This window comes from Tarenaya hassleriana, unplaced genomic scaffold (assembly GCF_000463585.1).
Source record: "Tarenaya hassleriana unplaced genomic scaffold, ASM46358v1 Cleome82, whole genome shotgun sequence".
In the NCBI taxonomy this organism is placed as follows: Eukaryota; Viridiplantae; Streptophyta; class Magnoliopsida; order Brassicales; family Cleomaceae; genus Tarenaya; species Tarenaya hassleriana.
The window spans coordinates 120,477-141,353 of NW_010970652.1; the positions used below are offsets into that span (position 1 = coordinate 120,477).

General features: G+C 35.3%; 3 protein-coding genes across 3 annotated transcripts; 1 reads left to right on the top strand and 2 right to left on the bottom strand.

Moving 5' to 3' along the window:
- Window positions 1–2,557: 2,557 nt before the first annotated feature.
- LOC104803297 (glycine-rich cell wall structural protein 1-like) lies at window positions 2,558–3,009 on the bottom strand. Its single transcript, XM_010527216.1, has 2 exons — window positions 2,886–3,009; window positions 2,558–2,754 (listed from the first exon to the last, which is right to left on the bottom strand). Exons 1-2 carry the CDS (start codon window positions 3,007–3,009, stop codon window positions 2,558–2,560), a joined length of 321 nt encoding a protein of 106 aa, XP_010525518.1.
- A 3,964-nt stretch (window positions 3,010–6,973) lies between these two features.
- On the bottom strand, window positions 6,974–10,336 carry LOC104803207 (transcription factor RF2b-like). Its single transcript, XM_010527107.1, has 4 exons — window positions 9,737–10,336; window positions 8,258–8,390; window positions 8,002–8,086; window positions 6,974–7,696 (listed from the first exon to the last, which is right to left on the bottom strand). Exons 1-4 carry the CDS (start codon window positions 10,222–10,224, stop codon window positions 7,296–7,298), a joined length of 1,107 nt encoding a protein of 368 aa, XP_010525409.1. The 5' UTR covers window positions 10,225–10,336; the 3' UTR covers window positions 6,974–7,295.
- Window positions 10,337–17,819: 7,483 nt separating this feature from the next.
- On the top strand, window positions 17,820–18,963 carry LOC104803208. The gene has a single exon (XM_010527109.2). It carries the CDS (start codon window positions 18,056–18,058, stop codon window positions 18,761–18,763), a length of 708 nt encoding a protein of 235 aa, XP_010525411.1. The 5' UTR covers window positions 17,820–18,055; the 3' UTR covers window positions 18,764–18,963.
- The last annotated feature ends 1,914 nt before the right edge of the window (window positions 18,964–20,877 follow it).

The window sequence follows — 20,877 nt, forward strand, 5'->3', positions numbered from 1 at the left end:
TATTACTAGGATAAAAATTATAACTTGTCAACAGAATTTATGTGTTGATTATCGATTGTTAAAAGGGAGTATCATCTTATTTTAGTGGGACACAAACGGTACCATCGGCGGGGAAGGGGGCACGATATCAGTGGAGCAGAACCGTCGTGTTGCAAGGTGGTAATGGGAGGCTAGAGGGGACGAGGTTGGTGTTCCATCCAGATTTGCAACAGGATCCACCGTAGGTGGTGTTGTCGCAGGGGCCACCGCAGCCGCGGCCGCTGCGGATGGGAGCCACCGCAGATGAAGGCGTCGCAGCAAGAGTCGCTGCTGACGAGTAAGGGGCCTGGCCCAGTGGTAAGAGCTCAATCTTAAAGAGGCCCATGTTTTAATTATTAAAGACCCATTAGTTTAATTGTTGAAGGCCCATTGTAATTACAAATAATAATTATGGTTGTTCATTAGTATGTAGTGTTTGTGCTTTGCCTTCCTCACAAATATACACATTGAGTTAGAAGACAGACTATATAATCAACAAGTTATCAACACCTTTAATAACAGATTGATGAGTTCAAAAACAAAATTTATAAATTATCTCCCAAAAAATGATGTTTTAATTTTGTCCATGGTCAAATACACGTTTTAATAATGTTTTGTATGGGATGGACAGATCGTAATCATACATCATAGGTTAAAAAATAGATATAATATATATATATATAAGGAAAATAACATGGACGGACGACCCATGAAAAATAAAAATGTATTGTATAATAGAAAGATAAATAATGTGATGAGTGAGATATAAAATGGACTCGCATTAAAATCCGATAATATGAACCAGTTTTAATTATCAATTTAATATTCATTTTTCTATTTAAAAATATTTATGTTCATTTAATTATACTAAATTATGATTTTTTTTCTTAAGCATTAGAGAGAGAGTTGTAACCATTAATTTTATTATTATTACTAGAAGAGAACCGCGCGATGCGCGGGTTTTTCATTTTTATTGTTAATATAATTTTTTTATTATGAAAAAATTATTGATATGAATATAGTAAAAAATATATTACATATCATGTTTAATAGTATTTTCTCCATATAAATAATTGTTGAAAAAGAAATGTTTAGCATAAGAATATTTGATTCATAAAAAATATAGTTAAATTAATATAAAAAAGAGATTATTTTTATAAAAATATATTAAATAATCTAGAGATTTATTTGTATTATAATATTTATCGTCGATAAATTTTTTATTTATACTATTAACAACTATAACAGTTCTTTTGATATTTACCATATCTGTTTGTATACAGATCACTACTTTAAGATTATCTTATACAAAAAACTCCAGGATGTTCTTTTGATATTTTTTGTATAATAATGTCCATTTGAACAAATTAAATACTATATGACTTGAAAAAACTTTCAATCTCTATCCTTATTAACACCATGTTATTCAATATATAAAAATAAAAAAAATAAAAAAAAAAATTGAAAATTGAAATATAAAAAGTGGAAGAATTTTGCAAATTGATATATCTATTGGGATTTAACAAATTCATATATTTTTTAAATTTTTTTACAGGAAATTGATGTATTTATTGAACTTTTTAAAATTAAATAAATAATTAAATATCAAAATAAATAAATCTATACATATATATACACATACATGTACATAATTATATACATATATTTATACATGCATATATCTATATAAATACACATATATTGATTTTTTTCACACGAATTTATGTAAATGTACCACTTTCTAAAAACTATCGAGCTTTGATATACAATACACTAAAATTTAAAATTTACCTCAATTCATTATTGAGTCTCGAAATAAGTAGCAATGTATATATGTGAATGGATCTGATTTTTAAATCCTATAATAAATTTAGTTTCGATTGTAGTTTTAAATTTAATAAATAATGATGATATTTATGATGACATATATTTATTTATAAATATTTTATATAGAGTTTATTAGATGTTAATATTTTCAAATATATTAAGATATTATATGTATGGCTAGATGTATGACATTATTATTGTTATTGTTATTTGAGAAATTTTCAATTATTATTATTATTACAATAAAAAATCTTTAAAAAAATACACAATTATAGCAAAGTTCTGAAATAAATACTAAACTTTTATTTACATAAAATAAAATGTATAAATATTAAATATACATGCATAAACATACAAACACATGTGCATATATATATATAATTTTTATGTCATATTTTTTTATTTATTATTGTAGTATATTTTTATTTTATTTGATATTCTGTTTAATATGTCAAATCAGATAAAAAAAATTGTGACGTCAAGTTTTATAATAATAATAATAATAATAATAGAAAATTCTATTAAAAACACGTAAATTGCTAAAATATTCTACATAAAAAAATAACTTATAAACTTTCAGATTTAATTATTTACTTGTTGAAAATGTCATAATCGTTGTTTAATTCATCGAGGTCTTCGCCATCACCACCACTTACCCATCATGCTCCTCCATCACACACTTCCATTGGGACTCTGCCCCTCCTCCATCTGATTATGTGAATCCAGCGTCTTCGATCATGTCATCTCCTCCCCCAACTCCATTGGACTTCAAACCTCCTCTCCCACCACCACTCTGAAGCCCACCACCTCCGTCGGATGATCCACCGCCGACCGATCCTACGCCTGTAGTATCCTCGCTGCTGCCGGCCCCGATCAAATCCACTTCCCCTCCTCCTCCACCAGCGGACCCTATAATGTAGGTTTAAAAAACGAAGTCAAAATAAAAACACTCTGTAAACTTGAAAAACAGAGAATAAAATTATAGTGAAGTTTTCGGCCAAAAAAGCTGAAACACCCTGCGTCAGGACCAGTGAAATCACCTCCGGCCCCACAGACAATCCCTCCGGGTTCTACGAGCCTGTTCCATGCACCACCTTCCATACTTGCTCTCCTCCAGGCATGCCGACTCAAGTCTCTGTAGCTTCCGTGAAGTTCACCGTACATGCGTTCGTCTAATTTCTCAGTCAAATCAGGTAAAATAAAATCTGCGTTTACATTTAATTTGATCATTTTTTCGAATAATAGAAAATAGAATTAATTATATTGTGGATGTTATACATTTTGCAAAATGAAACGCCGCATGGGTGGCTCAATCATTTAGATATTAGATTATTTATTCTGCAATGACGTTCACCAATTTGCAATGGTAATTAATCTGATCATTAGTTTTCCAAATAATAGAAAATAGAATTGATTATATTGTGGACGTAATTAAATTTGCAAAAGAAAACGGCGCATGGTAAGGGTTCAACCTTTTGGTTTTAGATGGATTATTAACTGTTTTCGTTCAGTGGGTCAATTTTTATTTTGCCAAACCAAAATATTTATTAATATCATCATTTTCCATGAACCCTTTAGCTTGGCATTTAATTATGTTGTTAATTTTTTGGTACTTGGCTTTTAAACCATTACCATTAAATCACTTCACGGTTTTGGAATGTAAAACAAAATATTAATACCACCATTAACTATTCGTTTTTTATCCAACATAAATTTAGCATTTAATTATATTTTTTATTTTGGGTTTTCAAGTCAAGACCATTAAATCATATCACCATTAACATAGGACACTTTTATTATATTGTATAATTTAAATATATTTTGAAATAAAAGTTTTGTAAATTAAAAGTGTAAATAAGATTTTATAAGCTTTTATATAAAATATTCTTATTATAAATTTCAAGATTATTATTATAGTAATCATTTTACAGTAAATTTTGTAGATATGAATTTAGTAAAAAAATAATTCTTTTTATAAAAAAGATTATATTTGTTTTTTAACAATAATATGGTATTTTTTTGTTCTTACATGTATCACCTGATTCTTTAAAATATCTATTTCTCTTTAATTTGTATTTTAATTCCTTGGCATTAAATCACATCGACACCATATAACATTTAAAAAACATATTCTTGTTAGTACATTAACTATTATATGTAGCTAATGAAGCGTTTGATTAACCAATCAAACCAATGAAGATCAATGATTTTGCTACATAAATGATGATTTGGAATAACTCAATGCATAGATTTAAGAATTTTTAATAAGTTGAAAGTTCTGATAAATATAACTATTATATAATAGTTATCCAACTTATTAGTTAAGCCTAATTAATTATTTCCACACGACATATATATATATATATATATATATATATATATTATTAATTTAATCACATACCATGATTTAAAAAATATATTATTCATAATTTATTTCATTATAATCTTCTTTAAAATTTCAATTTTTTATGCGTGTGCAATTATGAATTGTCTAAAATAAGAAATTATAAATATAATATTACATACTTTGAATATTAGTCACATTCATGTAGCTTTTTTTTAATTGAACAAATTGTATAAGCACAATAACTTGTTATTAAAATTAATATAGATAAACACATGCATAATCTATTAAAGATACAAATCTAATCAACATAATATAAATAATAAAAAAATTAAAAGTATATGCGAATATGCATCCTGCGGAGACGTTTTTGGTGAAGGAACTCCAACCCTCTCGAAAGCCAGCCATTTGTAGATTTAAATGAGAGATTAGCATGGGTGGAAAGAACATTGTTAAAGTGTTATACCTTTATATACACACATGAAAGGGTAACGAATGATTCTGGTTAATACATCGAGAATGTAAACATTTAAAAAAAATACTACATACAGTTATAGAATTAGAGGGTTAAGAGGGAGAGTGACAGAAGTAAATATGAAAATGTTTAGAGGAAAACTAATATATTGACACGAAGACATCAATAATATAGATCAATTAGACGAATGCGTAAGAATAACAAACCAAATAAAAATTGCAAATAACCAAAACATATTATATAGATACCTTTAGAAATAGATGATGGCGCGCACCAAAAAAACATTCATGTTAAAACCAAATTGGTTTTCCTTCTTCGAATCTCTTAATACATATGGATCACCATCAAAATAAATGTGTAATATTGTGAAGCAATTGGGTAGTGACTACTGGATTACTATATATAGAATCAAATTAACAAATTGAAATTAATTAAAAAAAGAGCAAATAATAAATGTGATAATTAGTGGGGTAATAATATGACGTTTGAATAGCCCATCGTTTTAATTTTTTTATTTTATTAAATATCAACATAATGAGATATGATTAAAAACCAATTTCTCCTAATCTGACGCTATTAGGATGTGGTTGCTTGCAAGTAATAATTATTTAAAATCAAAGTCCGTTATTTAAAAAAAAATCAATCCGTTATCTCGATCAAACTAAATGTTATTTATGATAATCACTTTCTTTTTCATAACCGTCATTTCAAAATTTATAATTAGACAAAATATACATTATTTTAAAATTATACATTTAAAGAAAAAAAATCTATATATAATTACACATATATATATATATATATATTCCATATATATATATATATTCATACACATAGACATATACATTACATACATACATAATTTTTTGTGTATCCAAAATTATATATTACATACACATACTATATATACATACACACGTATAGATATATATATAATAAATTTTTAAATGCAAAATCATATGATAATCTGATTACTCATTTTTTTGTAGCTTATATGTTATAATATTTTATAAAAATCTATACATAATTACACACATATATATATATATTCCATATATATATTCATACACATAGACATATACATTACATACATACATAATTTTTTGTATATCCAAAATTATATATTACATACACATATTATATATACATACACACATATAGATATATATAATAAATTTTTATATGCAAAACATATGATAATCTGATTACTCAATTTTTTATAGCTTATATGTTATAATATTTTATAAAAATATATTTTTATATAGAAAAATGAATGATAGTCTAATTAAAAAATATAGTTAAAGAAAATTTTAAATAATAAATAAAAATTATCACATGGATGATGAGATGGATAATCTAATTAAATGTTTATACTAATGAAGATTTTTAATAACCAATCAAGATCTCAAAAGCTTCCACCTAGGATGTTTAGGTGTCTTCACCAAATCTCTTTAAACTTCTTTATTAATATATATAGATTTTTCTATTTATTTGTTTTTATTTTTCAAAATTAGTATTTGGATATTTTAATAGGCCAGAGTGTTCCCGCAAATGGGAACCAAAAGGAAAACTAAGGCCCGAAAGAAAACAATAAATGGGCCGAAACATGGCCACGCGATGAGATTGAGGTATAATGAATTCATGACTTGAGAAAGGTGTAGGTTTATAGAATTTTTTTTTTAATATCCGAGAGAGTTTTGTGAGAAAAAAAAATAATTACAAAAAACAAAAATACTGTTGGACTGTCTGAAAGGCCAGTGTCCGAAAACATTACATCAGTTGAGTGGCCAACGTGACTTGACTGAGATGCTCGTGATTACAGTCGGCTTCGGCTCTTTCCCGAACGGGTTTCAGTTTGTATAATATGAACACGATTTAAAACGGGTTGCAAAACGTCTGTGTCGTCTCAAATTCGAACGTTAAAGTTAAGAAGAGACATATTCTAAATTATATGGCTGGTTCTCGACTCCAAAATGAGTTTGACGTTGGTTCAAAACATTCGGTTATCCGAAAAAAAAGAAACATTCTTCAGGCGAGTGGAAAATCTGTTCTTGAAACAGCCGTGGCATTATTGCAATACACGAGAAGAAAGCCAGCAACTTGTGTAGTTCTGTTGGATGTCTGACATAAAAAAAAAACATAAAGTCAGTTTTTTTTTGTTTTGTGATTGCAGTTATGCGATGTTGGTTTTATAGATTTCGTTTTTAAAAACTGTTAATGCAGAAACGTTTATTTATTTCATAAAAATCGTGGGCAATATAATAACTTTCGGGCAGAGAGTTGTGTTTGTGTGTTTTTGGACAGAGAGCTGCAAACACTTCCAGTTTCAAGTTCAACAGATACAACGACGACGGAAACAAACCCAACGGCTATATTCTCTGTTCAGCAAGAACATATATTCTTCTTCCACAAGAACGAGATCTCCAAACGAGCCGGGGGCTCGTTAAAGTCAGACAAGTTAACACCCTTTGGTCTCTAAATCCAGATGGAAACAACCCAAAAAAATCCAGTTTTACAGAGAAAAGAATCAGACTCCATCAATGGGGGGATTGCCTTCCAGCTATGAATTTTGGGCGGTGTTGAAAAAGAATGGTTTATCGACAAAAGGATTTAAAACCCCGAAATCCGGCCTCACATGGTGCTGCTGCTCTCGCTGACGGAGTCGGATGGCCTCCCCCCGAAGTTGGAGCCGCCTCTGCCACAGCTGCTGATGTCGAGCCCCTGTAACCGGCCAAGAGGGTCGTACTGCATTGCTTCCGAGAAGGAATTCAGCAGCGGCTGGTGGGCAGAGGCCGTCATGTTTGCGCTGTTTGGAATGCCGTTGTTGGGTCGGAAGAGGTGAAACTGTTGAGGAGCCATCTGCATGTTCTGAGCATTGGAAGGGGACGCTGCCGCCCGAGTCAGAGGTTGAAAGAACGACTGAGGGTATTGCATGCAGCCTGGTGCTATCCCGAGGTTATAGGCATCGCCATGTGTTTCTCCGGTTACGAATTTCAGCCTATCAATTTCCTTCTTCAGCTCCTCGTTCAGTTCTGCATCGTAAAAGAAAGGGGCTTATCGAAATTTGAATGAATATTTGTTACCTAAAAAACTTGGGATTAAAGCGATGTTGATGTGATGATCGATAACTAACATGGTATCCCAAGCAAAACAATTCATCCGTTATAACATGTCAAAGTTACATACATTTTCATGCATATACGTAAAAAAACCGTTCGGTTACGGGCAAAGGTCTAATACACATGTCAAACATGTCCGAATTCACGAGGAGAAGAAGAATCGAGAACTCCTAAGTGATGGGACTTTTAAGGTAAAGGTTTTCAAGTTTGAACAATACCATCTCGCAGCTTAGCATGCTGTTCCATGGTCTGTAAACGAACCTTGAGCTCTGTATTCTCAGACGACAGACCATTCGTGTCTCTCTATAACAAGAGAAAGCAGTGAAACAAATTGTGAAATACGTTGAAGGAACATTATATACATCGAAAAATAAATATCGAAATACGGTGCATTAATATCCGTTTCTTGCAAAAGGGAAAAAACATAAAAACTTGCTTCATTAGGAAACTTTCGATGATGATTATGATAAGAACCTGGAACAGAGAGAGTTGAGCCGACAGAGTCGTAGCTTCGGTTTGGAGGGTCTGGACTTTTCTCTCGAGCTCCAATATATAGCGAGCCTTCCTCTCTTTCGAGCGAGCAGCAGATTGCCGATTTGCAATGATCCTACATAGGAATAAGACGGTCATCACTGAATGCCGCGTTTAATAGTTTACGGAAACGCGGATAAATTTCTTATTAGAAAACCTTATTAGACATAACGAGCGGAAAATGTCACGTTAAACACATTAAAAAGATATTACCAAGCCTAAAGCTCGTCCCATGCTCTCATAGTACGTCATAACAACCTAAATCCTTTCATCGGTATGTCGCCATGCAAAAAGAAATACGAGGAAAATAACTACGTGACCTAAAAAAAGAAAACGCGACTTCAAAGGAATTTCCCGAATGAAAACATTCTCTTCCCGCATATTTTTAAGACAGATTATACAACCGTTGAGAGTTTCGATTTCGTTACTAGTTTCACTTTAGCAAGCATTACACAAAACTTTAACTGTTACCAACTTATCATCGTCCCGATTGAAATGAAAAGAACGTTTGAAATCTGCAGCAGAAACCCTAAACCACGTAAAACTCGGAAACCCGATATTCTACCCAAAGACAAACAGTAAAACACTACACTGCCAAATAAAAGCATGCAGCTGCTATAATAAAGCTAAGGCTGAACCTCATTTCCGATACAAGATCCTACTTGCCTCGAAAGCTTATTCACGATACGAGATTGAGCGACAACATACTCTACCGGTAAATAAACATTTCCCATTCCTTATGAACTGATCAATACCATAATTTGGCAGCTAAATGGCAAACTTGATTATAACAAGTAATGATCAAATGACTGCAAAACAAAATAAGGATTGACTAAACAAGCTTCCATCAACCAACCAAACAAAAAGCTGTCCAAAAGATTTTAGGGGCCATTGTATTTTTTTTTTCTCCATATGAAAGAGACATTCCACAAATTTCTAACTGAAGATTAAGCGGAAAGTATATATGGGCCCCTCATGGTATTTGCCCCTCTACTTATAACAGTTCATAAGGAACCATAACATAACACGACCTCAAAAAGAAAACAGCAAAGGAGCTAACTTTATTTCTTTGGAATTTCGTTTGAGGATCAGAGGCTGAAAAAGGTTGATTTGGGTACGTAATCAAGAGAAAATATCACAAGGAACGCTAAGCCACACCCTGATGAACATCCAAAGTCACTTGGTCTACCTAACCAGAACGGTCCATTTACACAAATCAAAAGGTTATAAAGTGACCGCCTTTCTCCTCAAATTCTGACAATTTCCCGCGTGTTATAACCAAACGGGAACCTTTCTCACGATATAACAGGAATCGGATTTCATCAGATCGTATCAAAAGATCAGAATTCAAGTCAGCTTCTTGGGGGAGAGACAGTAATTGAAAATCGGGAACAAATCGGATAAAAACGGCGGAAAAGAAACCTTTTAGCCCTTTTGGGGTCGGCGACCCAGAGCTCGGCGAGCTTATCAGGAGCCATGGCTTTCTTGGCTTCGATCGACTCCAACGAAGACCCATCAACGGAGAGGCTGTGCCTGTGCCTGGGCTTGGAATTTCCCGCCTCGTCAAAGCCTCCACCGCCATTTTCCCCCAGAAGAGGGTTATCGGATCTCAGTCCGGCCGAATCAGAAGCGGATCCGGATCCGGATCCGAGCTTCTCAATGTCCATGTACGAGCAAAAGAGGTCGTCCTCGGATCCGAGGTCATCGAATCCGCCGAATGGGTCCGACAGATCCATGTCCTCTGGGAGCCGGAATTGCACCTCCGAGTGTGCCCGCCGGTGGTACGGACCCCGGAACGGCGTCGGAGTCGGCGCCGGAGGAACAGCAGATGGGTTCGCCAAAGGAGGAGTAGGGCATTGTGGACGGTGGTGATTGCTCGGGTTCGGTTTCGCGTTTGAAGGATCCTCCATGCCCGAATCGTCGCTCTCTCTGTCGGAATCGGACAGCAAGAGAGAGAGAGAGAGAGATTCAGATTTTCACGTCCACGTTGAGCTCTGTCCGAAAGGTGACGTGAAAACACGAGAACAGATTCTAAAACGCCGTCGTTTCGTGCGTACTGTCGTTAATTTACAACATAATCTGCTATTTAGGGTAAAACAACTAATTAAGTTTCTTTTCCTCTTCGGGTAATAAAATAATCAATTAAGTTTCTTGATAGGCATTGTAACATTAATTGTTCAGATTTAGTTTATGCATGTTTAGCTTTTAGGGCTAATACATGAGGAATCCAATAACATTAGCCAGTCATTATCGACCGATGCTACGATATACAATATATACATATCTTCTTGAGTCGACCATAACTCATTCGCTATTTTTTTTTTTTTGATGAAACTCATTCGCTATTTTGAGTGTGATAGATAATATTTTTTAATGTTTGGGTTTAGGGGAAATTAGAGACTATAATCGATAATTTAAATAAATATACATATTAATCGACAAATATGTCTAAGTTACATTAGATAAAAACAAAGACTTTTAGGCATATTTCTCACACACATATACATATATATATATATATATATATATATATATATATATAATCAATCTGATCACATATCTCGAATAATAATGCAAAATGTAGTTTCAAAAGAATTTTACGAAAATTTTGAATTTTTTTTTATAAATCACGATATCTTAAATAACGTTGTAAAGTAACATTTTTAAACCTTCTACATTTATGCTAATATTCGTTTCTCTATAAATTACCATACGAAAAGGTAAAATATTAACTTCAAAAGATCGGAATGCATTGGTTTGAAGCATCGAATTTCGACATGAGGCATTGTATCGACTAATTGGGTAGTATGTGTTAAGGGGTCGACTAGTTGGACCGTTATCACCTGCAAACGGAGTCGTTGCAGTTTTTGGTGGGTAGTGGCAGTTGAAATACCGACTGGTAAAATCGCAGAGAAACGCAATCGTAACAAAACCTTAAAAATCAAAACACTGCTTTTTAGGTACGTTTCGATAGCGTTTCCATGCGTTTTAAGAAAAAGACAAAAATACCCTTCTTAAAAATTAAAAAGATAACCCTAACTCTATCACGTAATACACCCAAGTTCAACTCTGTCGACGTCAAACCCAAACTCTAACTCTCTCTGTCGATCAGGATTCTCTCTCCGTTCAGATCGCCGAAGCTCGTCGGAACTCGTCGGAGTTCATCTCCGTCGCCTCCAGGTATGTCTCTTTTTATCTTATCGTCTTTCTCAATCTGAAATTTTCGGTTTTTGTTTGAGTATTTGGGTTTGTCCTCTTTGTCTACCTTTGTTTTTGTTTCATTTTGTGTTTTGTTTGATTGATTCTATGTTAGCTTTGTCTAGTTTTGTATGTGTTTCCTCGCTAAATATGTCTCTGTTTGAATCTTTGGATCGATACTCTGCATATGCATATCCCGAGACTGAAAAAATCTGAACAAATCCTTTGAAGTTCATCCCGTTTTTGGATGTAGATTGTGGAGATGTATAACTGTTGTAGTTGAGAAATCATGGCAACCGCTATGTGGTTTGGATTATCATGCTCTGCCTATTCCCATGTGTGAGAATAAAGAAGGTAGCGAAGAGAATGAGATGCCAACTACAATGCAAGATTCTACACATGGTTTTGTTGATATACATGAGGTACAATCAATGTCAGAGATGTCAAATTCTTCAAACAGGTAAGATAATGCAGAGGCACCTATCCGACCATCTAGTAGAGCAAATCTGAATGTGGGTCAAAAGAAAAAGTGCAAGCGTACACCTATGGAGACCACAGTCGAATGCATTGCTAGATCCATGGAAGAACGCAATGTGTACTTGGAGCGATTGACATCAAGGCATGAAGTGCAAGTGCAACAAGAGTCTTCAATTGAAGAACGTATGGCCAATGTTGTGAATGTAATTATGGTTGTACCTGAACTGGTTCCCTTGAGTCCTCTCTATTGGGCTTCTTTGAATTTGATAGCTACAAATGAGATAATGCGGGGTGTGTTTTTAGCTCTTCCACACGAACAAAAGTTGTGATTCCTTATGGTTCAGACCATAGAGTCTCGTAATAATGTAGAGGATTAGAGTGGTTCTTAGTTTAAGACTTGACTTTAGTTATATTTGCTCGATGTTTATGTTGGTCATATGGGTGTTTACTTTTGTCAGAACTTATATATAATTCTCATGAATGAAAATGTTATTTCAAAGATTGATAAATTTTCTAGTGTTAATGTGTTACATTATTATTACAGGAAAACAATTATGAAGATTTGTAGACAATTGTAGAAACGATTACAAAAGATGATAATGATGTGATTACTATATTAGTTGGTATGCATCCTTTGAGGTATTGTTTAAATGAAAAAATCAGAACCGACCCAGAACGAGGATTGCGGATAATGCATCAATTGATGTATGAGAGTGATGCTCAATGCCTTTATTTTCTACGAATTTGAAAGTCGGTGTTTCATTGCCTTTTAAGAAAGCTAAAGGAGTATGGACTTCAAGAATGCCATCGTGTGAGTGCCGAGGTAGTTTTAGGTATGTCATTGAAGATATTGAGGCATAACATATCGCAAAGAGTCATAGCAGGAGATTCCAAGTTTCGCAATGGACAGTAACAAGTAAATTTGATGAAGGTCTTACGGCATTATGTCGCTTGCATGCAGAGAATGTTTTTTTTTTATGAAAGTGATGTATATTACTTTAGCAAAAATGTACAACCAGTCCATGACTGTATACATAAGGAACCCATAAACAAATGGTCAAAATATAGCCGAGACAATCAAACAGTCTAACCGTCTAACAACAGAGGTGTAATGTCTAGGGTGGTCTCGAGTAGCGAGTAAGGTAGTACCAATCAGCTAGGAGGGATGAACTAGCAGATGAGGGAGTGCACTTACAAGATAGGAGGACAGTACGCATAACGCGGTCGACTTTCCATCGCAGATGCGGGATCGAATGGGCAATGTTTCGGAAGATCCTGTGGTTTCTTTCCTTCCAGATTTCATACACTGAGATCTGAAGTAATAGTTTGGCAATGGTCTTCCTTCCACCGGTTGTGTCGTTAGGCATGCTGTTGAACCACTCCACCATCTCCGATGTGTTTTGTGGTATTCTGGGCCAGCAAACCTCCGCGAAGTGACTCCAAACGTTGGAGGCATAGCTGCACTCATAGAATAGATGGTGGTGAGATTCAACGGCCGAGTTACACAACCTGCAAAGCGTATCCGAGGTGATTCCCCATCTGCAGAGACGATCTTTCGTAGGTAGACGTTGCAACATTACTTGCCAAAGAAGGGTAGCGTATCTCGGAATACCAGCCGAGAACCAAACAATGGAGTGCCAAGGTCTTGGTTCTCTACAAAGTCTGATGTGATTCCAAGTTCTAGAGGAGGAGAAGTACGGCCTGTAGTCATTCCCTTTGAATTTCCACAAAACTATGTCAGGTGGGTTGCTAGCTGCAGGAGGTTGAATGGTAGAAATGTGCACAAGCATTTGCTGGATTCTGTCATTCCGAGCTCCTGACAAGGACCAAGAACCCTCGGTGGCAGCCTCGCTCACAGATGCCGACAGTGGTAGCCTTAAGCTGCGCGGTCCAGCCTCCCCCACAAAGTCAATTAGCGGGCCCAGATCGGTCCACGGATCGTGCCAGAACGATGCTACTTGACCATTACCAATCTGGAACTTCAGCATCTGCTTTACCAAATCCTTAATGCTCAACAATTTCTGAAAGTTCCACGAAAAACGCGACGAATGCTCACAGTTCCAAAAGCCCTTATTCCTGAAAATGTTTTCTTTCACCCATGCGACCCACAAGGAACCCGATTTCGAGAATAAGAGCCAGATTAGCTTCAGCCGAAAGACTAGATTAAATTCTGTTAACTTGCGTAGCCCCAGCCCTCCTTCCCGTTTAGGCTGGCAACACGAGTCCCATGATATCCTATGTCCTCGAGATCCTTCAGAGTTTGAACCCCATAAGAACCCAGAACACAAGCTGTCTACCTGTTTTGTGACGAACTTCGGTAGCAGGAATATCATACTCCATGCGTTCACTAACCCGTAGATGACTGTAGCCACCAACTGGATTTTCCCTGCGTAGGATAGAGACCTGGTTGACCAAGAGTTGAGTTTCGCTTTAACTCGCTCGAGGAGAGGTTGGTAGTCAGATTTGCTAAGCCTAATTGGGCTCAGCGGAACTCCTAGATAACGGACCGGCAGAGAGCCTCGGTTGAACCCAACAGTCCTGCAGATTTCAGCTTTCTCAACCTCTGTCATCCCGCCAAGAAACAATTTTGTTTTTTCCAAGTTCAGACTTAATCCAGAAAACCCGTTGAATGTTTCCAAAATGGCTTTAACTTCCTGGAGTGAACCACAATCTCCTGCAGTGAATATCATTATATCATCGACAAATGCTATGTGGGTTACAATTGGAGAGTGGCATCTGGGGTGAAGGCGGAATCTATTTTGCCTTGCACTGGAGTTTAACATCCTCGAGAGTATTTCCATCGAGAGAATGAACAAATAAGGTGATATTAGATCACCTTGTCGGAGACCCCTTCTCCCCTTAAAGAAAGGATTTTATTGAGTTATCAAAACCCGTTGAATGTTTCCAAAATGGCTTTAACTTCCTGGAGTGAACCACAATCTCCTGCAGTGAATATCATTATATCATCGGCAAATGCTAGGTGGGTTACAATTGGAGAGTGGCATCTGGGGTGAAGGCGGAATCTATTTTGCCTTGCACTGGAGTTTAACATCCTCGAGAGTATTTCCATCGAGAGAATGAACAAATAAGGTGATATTGGACCACCTTGCCGGAGACCCCTTCTCCCCTTAAAGAAAGGATTTTATTGAGTTATCAAAACCTGTTGAATGTTTCCAAAATGGCTTTAACTTTCTGGAGTGAACCACAATCTCCTGCAGTGAATATCATTATATCATCGGCAAATGCTAGGTGGGTTACAATTGGAGAGTGGCATCTGGGGTGAAGGCAGAATCTATTTTGCCTTGCACTGGAGTTTAACATCCTCGAGAGTATTTCCATCGAGAGAATGAACAAATAAGGTGATATTGGATCACCTTGCCGGAGACCCCTTCTCCCCTTAAAGAAAGGATTTTATTGAGTTATCAACAATAGTTCGACACGACAAGAGATATTTTCCGTATTTTAGAGATTGTATTGGAGCATTGGATGGAACTCATGTGTCGGTGCTTGCTAGTGGTAAAGATAAGATCACATATTGGAACCATAAAGAGTACACATCGATGAACATCTTGGCAGTGTGTGACTTCAAAATGAGATTTATATATATATGTATTGGAGTTCCGGGTCGTGCACACGACACAAAGGTATTAACAGAGTGTGCAAGACACGATGAATATTTTCCATTTCCAGACTCAGGATAATATTTTCTTGTGGACTCTGGTTATCCTAATCGGAAGGGTTTTCTTGCTCCTTATCAAGGTGAACCGTATCATCCTAATCAGTTTTCTGGACGTCGACCAAGAACTATGCATGAAATGTTTAATAAGATACATTCTTCTTTGCGTTCGGTAATAGAGAGAACATTTGGAGTTTGGAAAGATAAATGGACAATCTTGAAGGTCCCCCTCATTATAACATAAAGATTGTTGCAGCTACCATGGCACTCCATAATTTCATTCGAGATTGTCGGGAGGAAGATATGGATTTCACTGTTGCCGAAACTACCGAAGATTATATTTCCGAACCCACTAGAAACACGTCTCTATCACGTTATGATATGGACAATGATCGATTCTATGATGCGACAACGGATGAATATATGACAAATGTTAGAGATGGGATCGCTAAAGAAATATGGGATACGACAAACTAATATTAGTATTTATTATGTTTTTTTTATTTCAATTGTCTAATACATTATGTTTTATGTAAAATATTATTTATATTTTGTTGATGATTTTGTTTAGTATTATAATTTGAGTTTAATTTTTTTGATATTATGATTTGAGTATTTTTTTTAGATTTATCAATAATTATTTTGAATATTTATAAAATTATTTTTTAATAAAATATAAATTAAATTGATTAAATTTATACTTCAAAATATTTTTATATAATTATTTATAAATTATATAAAATATTTTTTGATCAAATGATAATATAAAAATTATTTACAATTAATTTAAAATATTATCTTAAACTCGTGTATTTTTTTGGTAATTTATATCAAAACACAACTACAAACGTTGACAACCATTCACTTCTACCCGCAATCAACCGTAATCGCCACCAACAACTATTTACCAATCAGTTAGTACCAACCCGCCACAACCGCTATCAAACATTTTGAAAACGCTACCAACCGCAACCGCAGCGGTACAACCAGTCGGGTCCTAAGTATATCATTCGAATAAATCCGGACTGCAACTTATCCGTTTCAGTTTTTCTATGCCCCAAACTGTTGTTATATGCAGGAGCCTATTTAGATTTGAACAATTAGGAAGGGTAAGTTGTTCAATGCCTTATATTTTCCTTCATTCTCAGTGGCCCACAAACATATATCATTTCATTGCATCATTTGTCACCTTACCAAACAACGAAGAAGGTGTTGTACAATAGAGTGTTTACTAATCTCAATATACATAAACTGTGTTTACATAACTGACTTAATAAATTCGGCTAGCAAACTATAATCATAATGATAGACAATACTTTTGTAGTATTTATACCTTAACAGCTTCACCGTTATTTATGATTCTTCCTCAAAACGGTGCTTACTTTCTCTCTTAGAACCCTCTAATTACTTTAGTGATTCCTCTTTGTAAAAAAAACCCTTTTAAGTACTTTTAGATTTTTAAGGTTTATGGAGATTAGAGATTATAATTCATTTTAATTGACATTTATGTCTTAGCTACACTGCATACAATCAAATAGTGGACGTTTGGGCAGATTTCATACACATATATATATACACAAATAATACATAGCAGTGACTACTGCCTACTAGACAAACAAGCTATATGATACTACTTTCGAAGCAGTAATTACTTAATTTTGTATTTTATAATTTCCATGCTTAACAACATACACGTGATGGAAAATAAATTGGTATTGCATGAGGCTGAGCCTCAATCGGTAGCTTTTCGGTGGAGGCCCAATAACATTTAAATACTAAAGCCCACGATGAGTTAAAAGCCCAACCAAAAGCCCATATTCTCATTACCAAATATTACAGCATGGAAATGACGTGGAAAATTAGAAAATCGACTTTTCTGATGACGTGGATATCCTCACCAGCCGATGAGGCATCTAAGCGCGTGCTCACCCAAGCCTTGCACGCAGCCAAATCGCGTCGCCACGTGGTTCCCCTTTCCTCATCCCCAGTCGTCAGATCAATGTCCAACGGTGAAGATCAAATCTGGCCAGTCGGTCTACGGTGTACAGCGATGCAGACGATTATGACACCTTTAGACTTTCCACGTAACGTGATGCGTAGGTTAATCCTATTTCATACGGGATTTAACATCGCTAAATCTCAACCGTCCAATTCGCAACTTACCAATTCATGCTGAGTTTTTGAATAATAATATAATTATTTGGACTCTGTTTGGATACGTCACTGATACTCATAAAGAAAAGGCAACCAGAAGAACAAGAAACCGCCGAAGATTCGAATATATATTTACAGGAATTGGGCGCTTGAATCGAATTGGGCCATTCTTGAATCCGTTTTCTGGCGATATTACCCTGTCTCCGATCTCACTGCATTGCCTTCCGGCCGGTGATATGGCGGCCTCTGCGAGGATTTGTTGTGGCGGAAGCGGAGGAATCGTCTGCAATCGGGGGACGGTGATCGCTCGATCGCCGTCGTGCATGGCTTCGATTTCCCGCCGCCGGAATCGTAGGTTGTCCGGGATCGGAAAGATCTCAATGTCGTTGGAGAAAACAGCGGTGAAATTGGAAAGGAGGGGGATGAACGGAGGAGGAAGAGACGGCGGAGCCGTCGTGTCGAGGGAAAAGGTCGACGAGTGGATGAGGGATTCGGTGGTGGAAATCGTGAAGAACCTGAGGGAAACACCGTTGTTGATCAACGTTTACGCCGGAGCGAACGGATCTCTGACATCGACGGCGGCGACGGCGGCGGAGGACTGGCCGGTGGTGAAGGGAAGGTGGGAGAGAGGGGAAGAACGGAAGCCGGAGGGCGTGATATTCGTGGAGAAGCTCGGCGAAGGTGACGTCGCGGATCGGGATGCAACGTGCGTTGAGGACGTCAGCCACGGAGGCGCGTGCGGGGAAGGGACGAGCGCGTGGGGGATAGTGGCGCAGGGGAGGGGAATGGACAGTGGGCCGGTTTGCTATCTGCTGAAAACGACCCGGGTCGGGTCCGGTTTAGGGCCGGTTTGCACGCATTTCTGTTTGGTTAAGGTGAAGGGATTTAGGGAAACGGCCATATCGCAACTGAACAACTGCTGGTTGGTGCAATATGGGCAATGAAGTAACGGCACACTACACAGCGTGGCCGTGGACTGATTGATTTCGTTAGAAGCAGAGGATCAAATTATGTACATTATTGGACCATACATTCTTAAATACATTGATATGTTCTTCACTCTTACCCTGATTAACTATTGAACGTGTGAACAATGTGTGTATTATTACATATAATGCCATTGTCATTAGTGTATTCAAGCTCATGTCCATGATGGGATTTGCACTTATCCGTAATCAGATACAACTATTGCATCTCAGCCTACACGCAAAATACTGATAAATACTTAAAAATATCCAAAATTTCAAGAGTTTTCAATTTAGAATGCAAAATTTATGTATAATTTATCTAAATTCTAGAAAATATGAATATCCATAAATAATATACATTTCGGTAAACATATAAAAACCCGTACCTAAGATTGTGTAAGAAAACTCGGAGTATGGACTGTATCATTATAGGTAGTGAGCTAATTAAATGTGGGACCCATGGATGACCTATATTCTTCCGTGTTCAAGAGATATCTAACTGGATTGGGTTCACACGGATTCAACCAAATCTAATCATAATGTGGTTTAGATTGTTGATTTGGGCCAAAATCATTCAATGGATTAAATGTGTTTTAAACCAATTTAATGGGTTTAATTTGTGAGCCCAATTAAATCATTCATACTTTATTAAAATATATATCTATGGTTTAACATTGGTTTAGTTTATTTTGGTTTTGTTAGGGTTTAGTAGATGGTTTCTTCTTCTACCATTGTATTTAAGGAAGAACTTGTTATTTTGATCAATGAAATATAGAAAATTTCCCAGTTTCTTCTTCCATTCCTAAATTTTCTCTAGCATCCAAAATACTTATCAAATAGATTTTAACCCATTAATACTTATACCTAAATTTAGTCAAAGTATCTCATCGATCTGTTTTTCTCTATCTCTCATTGTTGGTCGATCCTTAAATCAATTAATAAATTTTTGGTTTAAACCATTAAATCATTGTCAAGATGATGTTAATCATTGATACATAACACGTGTTATGTATTTGGTTTAAATGGATTAATGGATTGATTTATTTTGATTTGTGTTGGATATTTTTTTTTGTGTGATTTATTTAATTTTAAAATTTTATTTATTTTTTAATAATATTTTTATTAGACGAATTATATTTTATGAAGTATCATTAATATATAATCATGTATATTTTTATGTATAATTATCTAATTAATTTATAAATTATTCATGCTCAAATGGCTGTTTGATATTTGTTTGGGCCGTGGGCTTTTTTTTATGATTCTCATAAGGCCTCGTTTATGAAAATCGTTTAGTCCAAATGATCATGTTGAAAGTGATGATCGCATAATATAAGTCAGTCACAATGCATTAACACTGTATAAAATAATTGTTTTACAAAAACAATTCTAATATCTTTTGATATCATGGTTAACTCATAAATTTTTTTATGAGATATAAATTCAGCATTGAACTGTACTTTTTGTTGTCAAGAATATTCCACAAATTCATGATAAATTTATCCCAAAAATCAAGTTTGAATCCATGAATTTAATTAACCAGACGACAAACATATGCTCATACCACACAATTACACCTTCAAATGAAATCAAAATATATGTACAGTGGTGGATTAAGAACAGTTTTTCGACAATACAAAAAAAGAAATAGAAAATATTACTTTCATTTTATAAAAACCCAATATGAAATAAATAGAATATATAATACATTAAATTTATGGGTTGATGCATTCATAAAAAGAATACACAGGACAAATTAGCTGGTCAGCAGCAGCACAACGAGGACGTTTGCATCTTATTATAATTATCGAGCTTCGTTAATGGCGCCCTTCTCTTTAATTACACTTCCACACAACTCTCTTTCTCCCTAGATTTTAGGGTTTTGATTTTGGGGGTTAATTCCCAACTCGGAAGAAGTAAAAAAGAGTGTTCCACTGTCTTGGGCCTTGATAAAGCCAGATGCGATGGAAGGAAGAACGTGGGGTTTCAGACAAGCTAGGCATGGTGGCATCATGCATGGTCAAACCCTCGAAAAGCTGTCTCCTTCCCTCCTTTCTCGGCCATTGAAACTAATTCTATGGAAAACCCAG